General features: G+C 42.0%; 2 protein-coding genes across 4 annotated transcripts in view; one reads left to right on the top strand and one right to left on the bottom strand.

Annotated features, from left to right (window-relative positions):
• The first annotated feature begins 661 nt into the window (after positions 1–661).
• ETFRF1 (electron transfer flavoprotein regulatory factor 1) lies at positions 662–8304 on the top strand. Of its 2 annotated transcripts, none has more exons than XM_036405002.2 (4): positions 662–734; positions 1695–1800; positions 1907–2153; positions 8090–8304. In XM_036405002.2, the coding sequence occupies exons 2-3, from the start codon at positions 1756–1758 to the stop codon at positions 2120–2122; spliced, it is 261 nt and encodes an 86-aa protein (XP_036260895.1). In that variant the 5' UTR covers positions 662–734; positions 1695–1755; the 3' UTR covers positions 2123–2153; positions 8090–8304. The 2 variants fall into 2 exon arrangements, with proteins under 2 accessions (XP_036260895.1, XP_036260896.1); XM_036405003.2 differs by having other exon boundaries at positions 680–745.
• The window catches only part of KRAS (KRAS proto-oncogene, GTPase), a 24436-nt gene continuing 13269 nt past the window's right edge, over positions 4876–16042 (bottom strand). For both annotated transcript variants that reach the window (XM_036405001.2, XM_036405000.2), the window contains exon 5: positions 4876–8410. In XM_036405001.2, the coding sequence (XP_036260894.1) occupies positions 8294–8410 (117 nt within the window). In that variant the 3' untranslated portion in view covers positions 4876–8293. The remainder of the gene's footprint in view (positions 8411–16042) is intronic.

The raw sequence follows: 16042 nt of genomic DNA, 5'->3' as shown, positions 1-16042 counted from the left end.
ATTTGAATACTGCAGAAAATTAGCCACTAATACATGACTCCTGGAATGAAGTTTTTCACCACGGAGCCATTCTGGCAACAAAGTGTGAGCCGCCTCCCGGCTGGTTCCACACGCAGCAGCCACAGCAGCAACCCACGGCCTCGCCGGGGCTCACACCACAGATAACGCGGCCTTCGGGTGCTTCTTTCAGCCTCAAAGCCTTTCTCCCACCTCCCGGGACTTGGGCAGCTCACAAGAACGCCCCGCTTTACTGCACCACCTCGTCCTTCCCCATCCCACCATGTAACCCGTACCCAGGCCCCTTCCCCGCCCCACCATGTCCTGCCACGGGTGGCGGTGCCCGTGTCCCTGAGGATGCGATCCCGCCGCGGGTGGCGGTGCCCGTGGCGACGCCCGTGGCGACGCCCGTGTCCCTCAGGATGCGGTTCCGCCGCGGGTGGCGGTGCCCGTGTCCCTCAGGCTCCCGGTGCCCGTGGCGGTGCCCGCCTCCCTCAGGCTCCCGGTGCCTGTGGCGCTGCCCGTGTCCCCCAGGCTCCCGGTGCCCGTGGCGATGCCCGCCTCCCTCAGGCTCCCGGGGCCCGAGGCGCTGCCCCTGTCCCTCAGGCTCCCGCTGCCCCCCCCCAGGCCCCGCCCCCCAGCCCCGCAGCCCCGGCGGCGGCGGCGCAGGCGCAGCTCGGGCCGGGCGCTGCCGGCGCTGCCGTAAAGCGGCACGGTGGCGGTTCCGGGAGCAGCGGGTGAGATCTCGGTCCGGCCTCGCCGGGATCCGCAGGGAACCGGGCATGGCTCCGGGGGGAGCGGGGCGGCGGGCAGAGACAGGGGGAGGCGGCGGCCCGAGGAGGCCCCGCAGCGGGAGCTGGACTGGATTCCAGTCGCTTGTGATTTGGTTTTGGCTGCCCCGACCCTGGCAGCGTCCGAGGCCGGGCTGGGCGGGGCTCTGAGCAAGCTGGGACAGTGGAAGGTGTCCCTGCCCACGGCCGCGGGTTGGGACGAGATGATCTTTAAGGTCTTTTCCAACTCAGGCTATTCTGTGATTTTGAAAATCACAGAATACAGAAATAAGAATCTGTTACTTTGTCACTTATCCTTATGTTTTGCCGGTGCACACTGGACTCAATTTGTAATGCACTTCAAGAGTCTTTAAAAAAGCAAAATTTATGAATGTGACAGTTGCAGGAATATAAATGTATATGTATAAAATGGATATATCTGTATATACAATACAGAAATAGGTAATACATAAATATATGTGGAGATAAAAATAAACACATAAAATATATTATTACCATTACTATATAAATATATAAAATATATTAAATATGTGTTCTATTTAGATATCTTTACCACTTTATATGTGTGTATACATATATATGTAGATACAGTATTTTAGCAGACCACAGAAGCAGCCAGGCCAGCAGGTGCAGAATTGTAAGTGTGTGAGAAAGCAGCCAGTGAACAGCACAAAGTGTCCCAGTTGTTGAAAGTTATTAGAAGTTTCTTGTTTTCTGTTTGAGGGGGGAGGGGAGATGACAATGAGAAGCTACATAGAATAAAAAGTAGGAAAGAAAAAGAAAGACGAGACTGAGTAGAACCAGAATTAGAGCAAACGGGGCTTGGTGGGATACAAAAGTTTTAGGAAGGCTGAGGTGGTTTACTGACTCCCAGAGAAGGCTAATTTCAAACTGATTATCCTTCAGGTAACAAAACCCAAACAAACCAAAAAAATCACACAAGGACACAGTTCACCGAAATGTGAGAATGGCCAATTCTTTAAGAAGTGAAGTGATAAAACTGTACAAAAATGTAAGTGTCTCAAATGCCACCAGCACTTTCCTTAACCAGAAAACAAACCCCCTTTCACTGTGCACTCAGTTAATTAAAACCACATTATTATTCTTTTCTCTCCAAGCTGCTGTACCTTGGAAGGGAGTATCCCAAAGGAGCAGACTACTTCAGAAGCCGTTTGAAAGCAGCTTTTCTAAAAAACAAAGATGAGACAGACCCTGAAAAAATTAAGCAGCTGATTGCCCGGGGAGAGTTTGTTATAAAGGAGCTGGAGGCTTTGTACTTCCTGAGGAAATACCGAGCCATGAAGCAGCGCTACTACAGCGACGACAAGCCCTGACTGTGCCTGTAACCACACACCCCCAGGAAAGGTAACAATAAAAGTGCTCTACCTGCAAAGAAGTGACATGTAAATCCTTCCAACCCCTCTACAGCACAAATGAGGGAGCTGCTTCCCCGCCAGAGGTCACTTGAAGGGTTTGGGGTGTGCAGGTTATGGGTAATAGGTTTTCCTGTGCTGCTTTTGACCTTCTCAAACTAAAACTTCAGGTATGAAAGGATTTTGCAGGAAGGAGTGGTTGCACTGCCCTGTTTTGTTTCACTTCGATGCTTGTGTTGAACAGAAACTCTTCTTACCCCATAGCTGTGTGTTTGGGTGTCAGTTCAAGGTGCTGTGCTTGTTACCTGAAAGATGAACCTGATTTAAAATTCTCCACATTGAATGATCTGTTTCTGCTGGAAATGAGCACCCTCTCAGAAGTGAGGCTCCCAGCCCTGGAGAGGGACTGCTGTGTTCAGTTCTCCACAGTGCAGGAAAAACAAGGAGCTACTGGAGAGGATCAAGAAGAGGCCATAAACATGAGGGGTCCATAAACATGAGGGGTCTGGAGCATCTCTTATGAGAGGGACTGCAGGAGCTGAGCCTGTTTAGTCCAGAGAAGAGAAGACTGAGAGGGGATCTCTTCAATGCATATAAATAAATATCTCAAGGGTGTGTGCCAAGAGGATGGTGCCAGGCTCTTTTCAGTGGTGCCCAGCAACAGAACAAGCAGCAATGGCCATAAACATAAATCAAGAAGTTCCACCTCATGAGGAAGAATTTCTGTACACAGAATTTCTGAGGGTGGCAGAGCCCTGAACAGTTGTCCAGGGAGTGTGGGGAGTCTCCTCTGTGGACATCCCAAACTCACCTGGACTTGTTCTTGTGTCACCTGCCCCAGGTGACCCTGCTTGAGCTGGGGGGCCACATTATATGGTCTGCAGAGGTCCCTTCCAACCCTGACTATCCTGTGATTCTGTGAAAGTAAATTCTTACAGTTTTTAACCTCATCTGCTCAACTTGCAGAGGCACCGCCTTGCTGTGTCAGGGAGACAACTGTGGGGTCAGCAAAGGGGTGAGTTTGAACAACAGTGCTTTAAGCACTTGGGCCCTGAAGACAACTCCTGCTACTGCTGATTTCTGCTGTTGTGCAACTGCTGCAGCAGGAGTAGAAAACTTGGTCTTTGCCCCTGGAAGAGGAGTTTGGCCATGGCTGTTTGCTCCAGGCTGTCTCTGTAGGCCTTGGCTCAGCTCAGACTTTTGTCAGAGCTGACACTGTTGGATTGGTTGGTGTTTCCACCAACTAAATGACACTGGAGGGAGACAAAATCTTTGAAATATAGGTAAGGAATCACTGCAGTAGAGCTGTTGGCAAGTTTTCACACTGGCACTAAGGAGTGTTTTAAGGTCACCCAAAGAATTGCCAGCAAAGGCATCAGCAAAACCGGGTTTAATATAAAAATGAAAGTGTGACAAAGTCCATTCAACAAAGTTCACTCCAGTATTTACTAGGTGGTTAAAGCACACAGAGAAAAAGCAAACCAAAATCTACAATCAATCAGTTAAAACCAAAATCAACCAAAACTTATTTCTGAGGATGCTGGGGATACAAAAAGTGTATGGATAAAATGAATTAGGGAAGATGCTCCCACTGAGTCACTAAGTTCAGAGTGGACCCCCCCCTTGCTGAACTGAGCCCCATATCTGACTAGGGGTTTATGCCTGAAGGTTTAACAGCACTTAGTCCATAGTTTAATTTAGAACAATTTAACTAAAGATTCATACAGAATTTCCTATAAGCACAACAGCAATTCACTCATAGGCCTGAGTTACTTAGAATCTCTGAGAGCACTAGCCATGGTACATTTTCTATAGCATATCTACACTCACAAACAGTCCTGAGGGAGTATGTACAAGGTATAAAATTCCCCTGGAATTCACTGAAGCACTTACCTTGGATACCTTTGCCTCTTGTCAGTGGCTGAAGGGTTGAGCCTCAAGGAAGGGGGGCATCATTCCATGCTGCGTTATCACTGCTGGTCCTCCAAATACAGCAAACAGGAGTTCACTGGCTCTGAGGGGCTGCACACAGAGGGAGACTTCTGGTCCCTGCCCACTGCAGTCCAGCAGAGCTCCAAGGGCCTCACTCAGGCCCACTCTTTAAAGGGTCACAAGTGAGGTGGGTTTAGTCACAGCACAGTCCAGGTCAGTAACTTCCTTTGAAATTTCAAAAGCAAAAAATGCTGTTCCACTGGGGGTGTTCTTCAGGCAGGCAAAATAAGTTTCCAGGGCTGTTGGTTACAAAGCAGGAGCTCTTCAGACAGCACCAATTCCTGGGAACTGTTCCTGAAGAGCTCCAGAGGAGCTCAGCCCAGGTGCTGAGTGAGCATTTCTGACATTACAGCTGGCCTGAGGGAGGAGGAGGAGGGAGGGGGGATGCAGCACCATCCTCACAGAATTCTAGGACAGAATTTACAAAGTGATGGCAGAGTACAGTACCTTGTGATGAAATGCACATGCTCCAGTTTCTGCCACCACACTGATAGGAACAACTCTTTCCACATCAACTGAGCTCCTCTGCACGTCCACCTGCTCTGAGCAGCCACCCCTCTCAGAGACAGGGACACCAAGGGGGGAAAGGACAGCAGCTCTGGGACAGGCAGCACCAGGAGAAGTGCAAGGAAGACTAGAGAACAACTGCCAAACACATGGAACTCAAGGGATGCTCTGTTACCCAAAATTCTTGCAGAGGAAAAGGAAACTGGGACAGACACTCACAATAACTATTTTTATTACATTACAATAAATAGGAGCAGTACAGTTTGACAAAAAAATGACAAATTCCAGATCACCTCACAGCACATACTCCTAAAAACATTAAAAATTTTAAAACAAACAGTGGTCTTTTTTTTTTCCTTTTTTTAACTTAATGTCTGGCATGACCAACATTCCTAGGTCACACAACCTAATTATGGAAAAACTGGATCACACTGCATATGTTCCACATCAAATAAAGCACAATGTACAAAATGTGCATGTTTCAGTTTACACTATACAAAAATAGTTAAAATACATTCCAGGTAAACATATTACATTAAGAAGTCATTCTAGTAAGAAGTTGGCACTCAAGAGGAAAAAGCAGAAGTATTTTCAACATGAAAACACAAGACAGTGGAATAAAGAAATGTTAGGAAAGATTTACCATCTATGTAGCTTTATGTAAACTTGAGACACAATGATTTGTTTTACAGTTTGATGGTCTTTGAAGGTAATAATTGTATTGCTTTATAGTCTAGACAAGAGCAGAAGATTGTGTGTGTCAGTATTTACCCATTATCCTGTTACTGCAACAAAGTCCACACAGCAAAACAGTAGCAAAAAATTTCAGGGCACTGAAACTGGTCAGAATAATTCCTTTTGGAGCAAACCAAGGACCCAGGTATTTAGCAGAGTTACATAAAGCTACTGTAAGAAGGTGTTACTCCCTGACACAAGGCAGTTTGACATGGTGACATGGGCAGTGACTCCCAGGCTTGCTCAGGAGCAGCTCTCAGGACACAGCACCCAGGGAGGATGTTCTGTGGAAGCATCTCAAACAGGGCAGGACAGGGCAGTGATGGTGGAGCAGCCTGTGCAAGCTGCAATCCAGCGTACTTCACCAAATCTCAACAAACAGGAAGACAAAACTGCACAACAGTGGCAAGGATGGGGTTGGGTTTTTTTTTCAAGTAAATAAGGGCTAATCTAAATGGATTTTGTACTAATTTAATTAGACTGGCACCTACAGCTCACTTTTGCTGAAAACCCCCAGCATTTGTTCATATATAGCTTTATAGTAGAGCTATAGAAACCCACTTTTGATGAATAAGACATTTCAGCTACAAATTCTCCTAACGGCTTTAAGTTAAATTAACATCAGAATTTTAGACCAGCCCTAATTTGACATGCAGTGTGACTCAGTTACCAAAATTAAAGTAACCTGAAGATTACTTCCATTTGCTCAAGGCTTACAACCCACTTTTGCTATGTTCTTCATCTATTATCAAGAGTGTATAAAATGTGCAAGTAACTGTCTCCAACACATTTTAACCTTGGAAGCTCTGAAATATTTTGTGACAGTAAGAATCCTGTTCTTATTCCTTATTGGTCCTTACAGTATAAAGTTAAGTTCTCCTGTTACTGTTTTTCAGAATATTTCATAACTTAGATTTCACACTGAAGCTGAGAGGAGCAGAGGGGTCTGGATTTTGGTGAAGGATGGGAACAGGGGGCACAGGCAGGAAAAGGCCTGATTTCTCCCAGACACAATGGAATTAAAGAATATGGAGCAATCCAGACACTATTGTGTTCCCTGCCAGCTTTGCAGGTCCCCACCTACAACAGTCACTCTGGGATTTTTTTGTAGAAGCAAAATTATACTTTTCACAGAAATGGTCCAAGTTACACAGTCCAATTTTTACATACATGTGTAAAATTTCCATGGAATACCTCAGGTTATGGCAATGCTGCTATTCCCTGTTCCAAATTTTCCAGTGTCCTGAACTATCCTACCTCAATTGTCTTGTGGTTTATTTTTTGGGTACACCAGAGTCACACCTTCCAGTGTCACTCTGCAGCCGAGTTAGCTCCTGTGGAGAAGTGTACCTTCAGGGACCTAAGCTCTCCTGAAACAACTCCACGTTTACAGGGAGACACCAGGAACAGCAAACACTGCAACTACTAGCTTGTACTTCAGTGGATAACTAGGCTACTGCACTACCAAAAAGTGAAAGCTCCTGCAAAAATCCTGCATTAATTCCAATCAGAAAAAAAAACAAAGTGGGGGGAGAGAAGAACAAAAATCACAAGAGAACTTAATCACAGAGAAAGACAACATTGAACTCTTGGTGTAGCTTCATGACAGTCTAGACACTGGAATGCCACTCACCAACCATTGAATCAGTACTTCACAGACATCACACAAACAACACTGACTCTGGAAATCATGTTCTATGCTGACAGATTGTGCAAATTCCACACCATTTCCATGGCATAGTGGATTTCCAAATTATTTGCATGAAGCAGCTAAATTCAACTCTTTCATTCACTCATCTGATGTTGCTGGAATTTAGAATTTCTCCCCTACTTTGCACAAAATGGGCATCTGGAAATATTTAATGCCACTCTTGGGGGGGTGGGGGGAAGAATGGTTTTACTCCACTACGTAATTTAGGACTGATTTTGATTTAGTTCTTATAGAAATTCTGGGTCCATGTATGAATTAACCTAAGAATTTGAATCAACTTCTCTGTTAAGGCATTCTAGTATTTCCTAGGGACACTCAGGGTGAAATCCTGACCCTACTGAACAAAGCTACTCAAAGCTTTAACACAGGGGGATTTCACCTTGCTCTTCAGACACAAAAAGTCAGTGAAGCTCTTAAAGCAATGCATTAACAATAGCAAATCAACCTAATTAGAACTTTTACTTTTTCCATTGCCAGGTGTGCATTGTTGTATTTTTAGATTTTTTTCTTTTTTTTTTAAATTTTTTATAGAAAAAATAGAGTATTTAAGGAGTGACCATGACAAATTGCAGTGAAATTTTTTTGAAAGTTTTCTCTTTACATTCATTAAAGTTGATCTGAAATGCTACAAGACTAGATGCCTAGAAGCAAAATCTACAGGAAGACTATAAAGGCTTCTGGTCTCTCTCTATTGCAATCAGTCTAAAATAAAGGAAAGGCTGAAATGAAAGTTTCTTTTGCTAACTAGTCCTTTTTCCCAACCAAATTTATAAACCCAAAAATTCAGAGGGGATGTTAAAATGTGTAGAGCATCATTTGTTTGCTTTGCACACAGAACAGAAGTTCACAATCAGTAAGAAAAATAGGAAGTTAGCAACTGTGCATGCACCAAAGAGTCCTAAGACAGTTCTCAGGTTTTTTGTGGGTATTTTTTTGTTTGTTTTGGGTTTTTGTTGGTTTTTCTTTTTTTTTTATTTTCACAGGCATTGCTAGTTCAAGAACCAACAGTCAAAGAATACTGGCACTTTAAGAGGAATGAAGTTTCCACTGTCATTTAAAACAAGCATTCAGGTAAAGCTAACAGGATCATGAAGCAGAAAGTAAAGTAATGCTAAAACAAATGCTAATAATTTAGTGTAATGTACAAAATTACTTCAGTACTTCTTAAGAATAAGGATAAATTGTATTTACATAATTATACACTTTGTCTTTGTCTTCTTTTTCTTCTTTTTACCATCTTTGCTCATCTTCTCTTTGTGTTTTCTGATTTCTCGAACTAATGTGTAGAAGGCATCATCAACACCCTGAAAAGACACAGAAGATAAAAATCAGGATGAGGTTCAGACTCACTGCTGAGGTGTAGCCTGTGTTCCTCCCTGGCCATGTGAGGGGGGTTCCATCAGCACATTTTGCTGCCCACCTGCCATCCTCTGAACCATGAATCCTGGCTGCAGGACTGATCCTGTTCCTCCCAGGGATTCTGAGCAGCGCTGACACAACCACCTGAGGGACCTGCTCTGGTGCCAGCAGGAGCTGACACCTGCTGCCCTATTCCTCAGCTGCTCCTAAACTGGGCTTAGGGCATCCTGCAGGTCACTCACATGTTGCCCACAGGTGAAATTCCATTGTTGGTGTGGGAAGGAAGGTAATGAAGTGTGTGCTGCCCTCATCTCCATCAGCACACCTTGCCCCACCTCAGGCTAGAAAAGCATCATATACAGAGTGTGTATTTATATAATAACACCTCACAATTTGGTTATAAGTAAATATTATCACAGATTCATAGAATGGCCTGGGTTGGAAGGGACCTCAAAGATCCTCCAGTTCCACCTCCCACTGTCCCAGGTTACTCCAAACCCCATCCAACCTGGCCTAGGACACTTCCAGGGATGGAGCAGCCACAGCTTCTCTGGGCAACCTGTGCCAGGGCCTCAGCACCCCCACAGGGAAGTTGTGAGGCATTAACTATATTTATGTTTCAATAATCTATATACAGCTCTGGAATATGAATTCTAATATTTGTACCAATAAATCAATACAGAAGACATAGTTATGGTTAATCTACACATTCTGATAATTTTTCAGGCACATTGGTGTAATAATCACACCACAATTTTATAAATATTTACACATGCAAATCATCAAATCAATCCCATGTCCTGATGATCAGTTATTTGATAAATCATTCTATTCACTTTGAAAGTTAAGGACCCTTGAAACACATTCTCTCTGGTGCTGGATAGTCACTTAAACTCTCCATGGCTCCAAGATTTGAGCTACAGACACAAAAGCTGAAGTTTGTTCACACTGAGTAGTTTCTCATTATTTTCAGAGGTAATTACAGCTGACCAAAATTAACTCTGATCTAAAGAGACCAGCATATCCAAGAGGCTGGTATGGACCACTATCAATTACAATGTTGTACAATGTACTTTGTTACAACTTAATTATGGGAAACAATTTATGGCCTTGCTCTGAGGTTGCTTCAAGTCCCACTAAAGTACTCATGTTGTCAGTCTTGCCTTTACATTTAATAATTTGAGTACAGGTGGTTATAAAATCCTTAAAAGAAACATTTTCTTGATTCTTTGCTGCCTTACTCTGTGTATCTTTTGAGAAACGTTACTGTATCACAGCAGCCAAATGCATCACTACAGGAGTAGGTCTAGAAATTCAGCCTCACAAGTTTGCCTTCAAGCTGCCAAAAAAAACCCAATACTCTGCACTCTTCTATGCCTATTTCAGTAAAGAACTGAAAGTGAACTCTGAAAAAACAAAAAGCCAAAAATCACTCAATGCATTACTGTTTCAGCCAAACTCCAAGTGGTGATGAAACCCACCACTAAAAGTCCAAACAACAGGGAGGTGTGAAATAGCTTCACTTAAAAAGCAGCACTCAGCACAATCTAAAATCTTCATGTTCATAAAACATTTATGCACAACTGATGTTCAAAGTCCTTGGCAGTGTATCTCCCAATATTAATAGCAGACTTTTGCACATTACAAGACCTTGCAAACAACTTGTTCTACATTTTGAGGCATTATTGACCAATATAAAATTGACGCAGCATACCTAGTGGGAGAACAGCCTCATTTCTGCAAAAGGTCATGTCACTCATTAGTTTTTGGAAAATTTAAGATACTTGGTATTACTTTAGAGAGAAGTAGTGTATTTTGCTTACAGCTTCAATATTAATGCACAAGGAGAATATTTAGCAATGTTCAAGCAGGAAAATGCTATAGAAGTAGCAACAGTTCATGATTCCATTGCAGATCTCAGCATTGAGGAGGAGCACAGCACTAAGAATGAATCACAACAGATAAAACAAGAATTTCATTCTTAAAACACAAGAACCATATAAGAACAACCTCTGCTCAAGACTGTTCACATGGCCTTATAGAACCACCTTTCACAATTGGCTTTCAGTTGGTGCCTTCAAATGAGACACATTAAATTGCAATTTAAGTATTCAAACAAGCAATCTTCTCTCATTAAACTTGTTTTAAAATAAATGCAGAGAAAATCATTTGTACAAAGTAATACCCAGATGCTATCATGAACCTATAAACATACAATTTCCCAATCAAGGCTGACATTTTTTTCAACCTAGTAAGATGATGATCTGTTAAATACAGCACATATTGCAACACAGAATCATAGAATGGTTTGTGTTAGAAGGGGTCCTAAAGACCATCTCATTCCAATGCCCTGCTGTGGGCAGGGACACTTTTCACTAGAGCAGGCTGCAGAACTGACTTGGCTTTCATCCTTGCATTTACACCTCTGTAGACCAAGCCTCACTAATTATTGATTATGTTTGGTCCTCCACAATTCATCTTCAATTCAGGTCATTAATAGAACATGAAAAACAAAACTATGCTTAGATCACTTCTGAGTTAGAAGTGAAGAACACAAGGTAAAGGGAGGTTTTTACTTTTCAGCCTGCCCATTAAATTTTAAATGTAAGTAGTGGATACTCTGTCTCCAGAAGGTCCCTAAGGCATCAATGCTGGGAGATCAAAGGCTGCCAACCTTTCCAGTCAGCTCTTTCAGTAGGGAGGGACTGCAGACAGCTGACCTTCCTCCTTCTGACAATGCACTTATTGTGTGCAAGCCTTTGGGGAAGCTAAGATGTACTGAATGAGAGCACTAAATCCAGGCTCAGATTAGAAACTCACAATTCCCTGTGCAGGCTCAGAACTAAACCCCAGAGCCTCACGAAAGGTGCACTGACAGACAGGCCTTGCTCCTGGCCCTTGTTCTTCCAAAGGGCAGAGGGAACAGAAACAGCAGGACTGATCCCACAGGAACAGCCTGCTCCTGGCTACAAGTTTGCTTTTGGAGCCCCACATGGTCCCAAGGCTGCAGAGAATGCTGGAGATGCGGCAACACCACCAAGAGCATGTATGAGACTGGGCAACGAACCTGGCTGGCAATAACAAACACCAAAATCACAAGGAAATTGGAATTCCTTAAAATCCCAGTGCCAAAAATGACCCTTAAACAAGTTCTAAATTGTAGGAGGTCTTTCCTCTATTTTTTAATATATAATGTATATATACATACACACATGTATCAGTCACGAGGAATAGAAGTTATTTGTACACCTCTTTAGTGCTATGGAGAGAAACCATTCAACTACAGTTTGAATCAAGAATTTAGGCATTTTTAAATTCAAATCTAGAACTTTTGTAATTCAAACTTTTCACTGTTAACCCAGCTCAACTTGAATTACATTATTTAGATGTCTGCTTGTAGTGTGCTTTTTATTTAAAAAATCTGACACTTTCACAGAATTAGTTCTTTTGAGGATTTCACATGGAGTTTTGGAAATTTCTCCCTGCTAGCTGGAAATTACAAATAGAGTAAAAGATGTTTTGTCCTTTCTGCTTTACTGTGTAACAGCCAAAGGAATGAAACTCTTGGAAAGCATCAGCAGTTCATGGCAGTCTGGGCAGTCAAAGTTTTCAGTTTCCTTGTGCAAGAGAACTTAAGAAGGCATCCCACAGGCAGCAAGAATATAAACAATATTCCAAGAGGGAGAAAAACACTCTGAACCATCCAGCTTGATTATTCACAGAATAATGTCATTGCAATCTGTGTTACAATGAGTATTTCTGAAGTCTGAAATTCCAGCTGTAAGGCTCACACCACTAGGTGCTGCTCTCCTTAGCCACCTACTACACATCAGACTGAAATAATACATTTTTTTACTGACTGAAAAGTAATACAAGCCAGGTTGGCTTGTATTTAAATATCAGACTTCTAATTCCATTCAAATCACTACTGAACTACAGCTGTGCCATAATCATTTTGGAATATGCTTCCTCCAGCTCAACTCCCTAAATACAAAGTTGCTGCAAATGCCCATCAATACCATGCAGAATACACTTGGGAATAAAGGCAAGTGTGTTCCTTCCCTAAGCAGACTCCTGAAGTTCTAGAGCCTTAGATCCAAGACTCTTTTCTAAACAGGGTGCAGGGAAAAAAGAACACACAAAAACAAACATCCAAAACTCAACAATATCCACTGTTGACAGAAGATTTCCCACATGGGGAAAAAAAAAAAAAACCTGTTTGAAACCTCCCCAAAAATACTTCTCTTGGACATCACTAGAAAGTAGGAAGCTGGCAGAAGGAAAGCCATTTATGTTCTGAGACATAAATAAAAACCCTACAATCTGCAAAAATCCTTCCACTGAAAACCACAATTCCCACCATCTTATTCCCATTCTCCCAACAGGAAGGGAAAGCAGACAGGACTCAGCATCTTTCAAGTCCCAGTATAAAAAAATAAATTCTACTTTGTGGTATGGTTCCATCAGTAACACACCAAGTAACCGCAAAATTGGTTTCCAGAAGGCTACAGAGCTTAAGCAACTTAATTTCTATTGTTCTCATCAAAAAGTCATCTTGCTCAGCTTCTCTTTGTTGTTTTTTTGATAGCAGGGAAGGATAAAACAAGGTGTATTGATGGCATCAATTTTAGTAATGTTTGGATGCAATACTAGGGAGCTTCATGACTGAAGTTTCCAGTTTCCTGCAATGGAAATCTGTGATGCAAAGAGTGTCAAAAAGTGATTGAATTGTATCATTAAGGTTGGAAAAGACCTACAAGCTCATCAAGTCCAACCTCTGACTGATCAGCACCTTATCAACTATGCCATGGCATTAAGTGCCACATCCAGTCATTTCCTGAACATCTCCATGAAAATGGGACTCCATTTTCTTTAAAAAAAAAAAAATCTAAATAATTACCTCTGAGCAGTCATTCATCACTTAAAAGCTGAGACTAACAAGTCTGAGCAGATCTAGTAAAAAATGATATGAATCAAAATTTCTTCCCCAGAAAGAGAAACAAAACTCCCTCACTGAGGAGAATATTCCCACACTGTAACAGTCTCCGGAGGATACAAACCAAATGCTACTGCTTCTCTGCCACATATTCTGAAGTACAAACACACACCTTGAAAACTGAACAGCTTTTCTTTTACAGAATAGGAAATTCCAGGTCATCCTCCACCTGGACAAGTATAGAAGGAGTAACAACTGACTCTCTGCACTGGTGCAGAAGGAGGTAAAGAATTAATGGGATAGGAATATCTGCAAGGAGCTGCTCTGATGGTTTGCTCAAAAAGCACTGGAACTGATTTACACAAGGACTTCTTCTATACCAGTTTCTTCTGTCCTCACCTCCTCCCTTTTTTCTTACAGCAGAATACATAGATTAAAAAAAAAAGATTTTGTGAGAATTTGGGTATTGGGCTTTTTTGGTGCTTTCTTGTTGGTTTTCATTTAGTCCCCTCTCTTCCTCCAGTGTTCCTTCTCCCCCTCCTCTTGTAAAGGCTCTCAAAAAAGTGAAACCTTATTTTGTCCAAATCTGGATCACTCATGGCATTATAACTGACAAAAAAAACCCCCTAGAAATGGTAAAGGTAAATTTTTTAAGCTGGGGAAGAACAAGATAAAAATAGCACAGCATAAAGAAGGGCCTGAGAATTAAAAAATCCTGTACACCAGTTAAATACTGTTTTGCTGGATTAGGAACCTCCAATTTCTGTATCTGAGGAGGACTTGTGTTATAATCTTCTCCCCTCAGTTCATCAGCCTGAAGCTTCAACCAATATTCACCTCAACAGCATCTGCAATATATTCCTAACAAAACTCCTTCCTCCTAACTTCTTCCCACTCAGAACTGTGCCTCCGTTTCACAGCTGGAAAATTCAATATGCAGTAAAGACTTCTTGTTAATCCATTTATCAAAACCCCACGAAACAAAGCAAATCCATATTGAGGACACTGAAACGTGATTGGTTTTATATCTGAAATTATGTCATTGATTAGCCACAAAAAGTCTGATTGGCAAGACACCCTCAATCAGTTTTATTTGGCAAGTGATTTGCAACACTTACCCTGGTACATTACAAACTTACCCTGTTACATTACAAGGCATTTTTTAATTTTCACACACCCTGGAGTCTTTTCTTCTTTGCTGATTTTTTTCACTCTGTACTGTCGGATCTCTCGCACCAATGTATAAAAAGCATCCTCCACTCTCTGCATTGTAAAACACAACTCCTTAAAAATGGCTTTGTTAATGATTGAGACAAACTGGGACACCCATGGAAGGGGAAAAAACCACAACAAAACCACTGAAATTATGAGCTTTACTTGAGAGAGGTATATGGGGCTCCATTTATGTATTTAAAAAAAGAGCAAGACTTTTTTTCTCCCATTGCTGAAAATGATACTGCTTGTGTTACTGAATATTCCCACATTTCTGCGGGCATGGATGTATACAGGAGGCACAAAACCTTATTAGATTGTGAACTAGGGAGTACTTATGAACACACATAGTTAAACCACCCACTTGCAGTTTTGAGCCAAAGTGAGAACATGTTACTGTTTGGGCAAAGAAAAGCAAGCTCCTTCATGTTCTTTAGGTCTGAGGGAGAACTTTGCAAAAATCCATGGATCAAGCTAACAAAGTAATAAAAAGCCCCTCCAGGTGATTTCCTAAATGGTTATAAAGAAATAAAATTTTCTAAGAATACTAAATTTGGGACAGTGCTGTTTTTCAAGCTACTAACTTCATAAAGCAAGCACTCTGCTATTAAATTTAGAAAAAGTGGTATCTGAGCCATGGCAGCAAATGTTCATTATTGTAATCTTTAGAAGCTTTGTTACATCAGCAAGACACACCTGACCTGTTCCTCTGGGCCAGACTCAGCAACCACGAGGGTGCCTCAACAAGAAGTAAATGCAAACAATCTGTGAAGTTCTGCTGCTCAGATTCTAATCTGCTGCAGAAATACTCCTCAGGTGTTCCAGAGATGACACAGAGCTACATGTTTTAGTTCTCTGGTGTCACACCTTACTTTTCTGCAGCTCTGCATTAAGGCCACTAGGACATGACATTACAAGCATTAAAAAAAAATAAATGTACAGAGTCTGTTAAAGACATCTTTAACCAAATACAATATCAAGAGATACAGCACCAGCTCTAAGTTAAAATATTTCAAAATTAGTGTATCTGTGCATAAATTTAAGAATTTAGATCAATTTGTGAGGATGTTCTTATTTGAACAAGATGAAAAATGATCCACTGCAGCTTTTTAAGGGGAGAGCAAATCTGTCCTCTGCCTTACTATCAATCTCAGCACTTGTCTCCTCAATCAAATTAACAGGGTTATTAAATTAATACAAACTCATCATTTGAAAATAAAACCACAACACACTGATGATCATGGTAAGCAGCACAACCACTTAAGCCCCAAAGCTTTATTCCTACCAATGGGCAGTCTGGGCTTTTATTTGGCAGATTTTCCATAAATCCTCTCTCCATTTCATCTTCATATTCTGCACTGAACAACAAAAGCCAGCCAGTATTTACTGCCACAATTACTGGGTCATTCTGTATGACCTGTGCCACAGG

Source organism: Molothrus ater, chromosome 5, assembly GCF_012460135.2.
Source record: "Molothrus ater isolate BHLD 08-10-18 breed brown headed cowbird chromosome 5, BPBGC_Mater_1.1, whole genome shotgun sequence".
In the NCBI taxonomy this organism is placed as follows: Eukaryota; Metazoa; Chordata; class Aves; order Passeriformes; family Icteridae; genus Molothrus; species Molothrus ater.
This window is presented reverse-complemented; position numbering and strand designations above follow the sequence as displayed.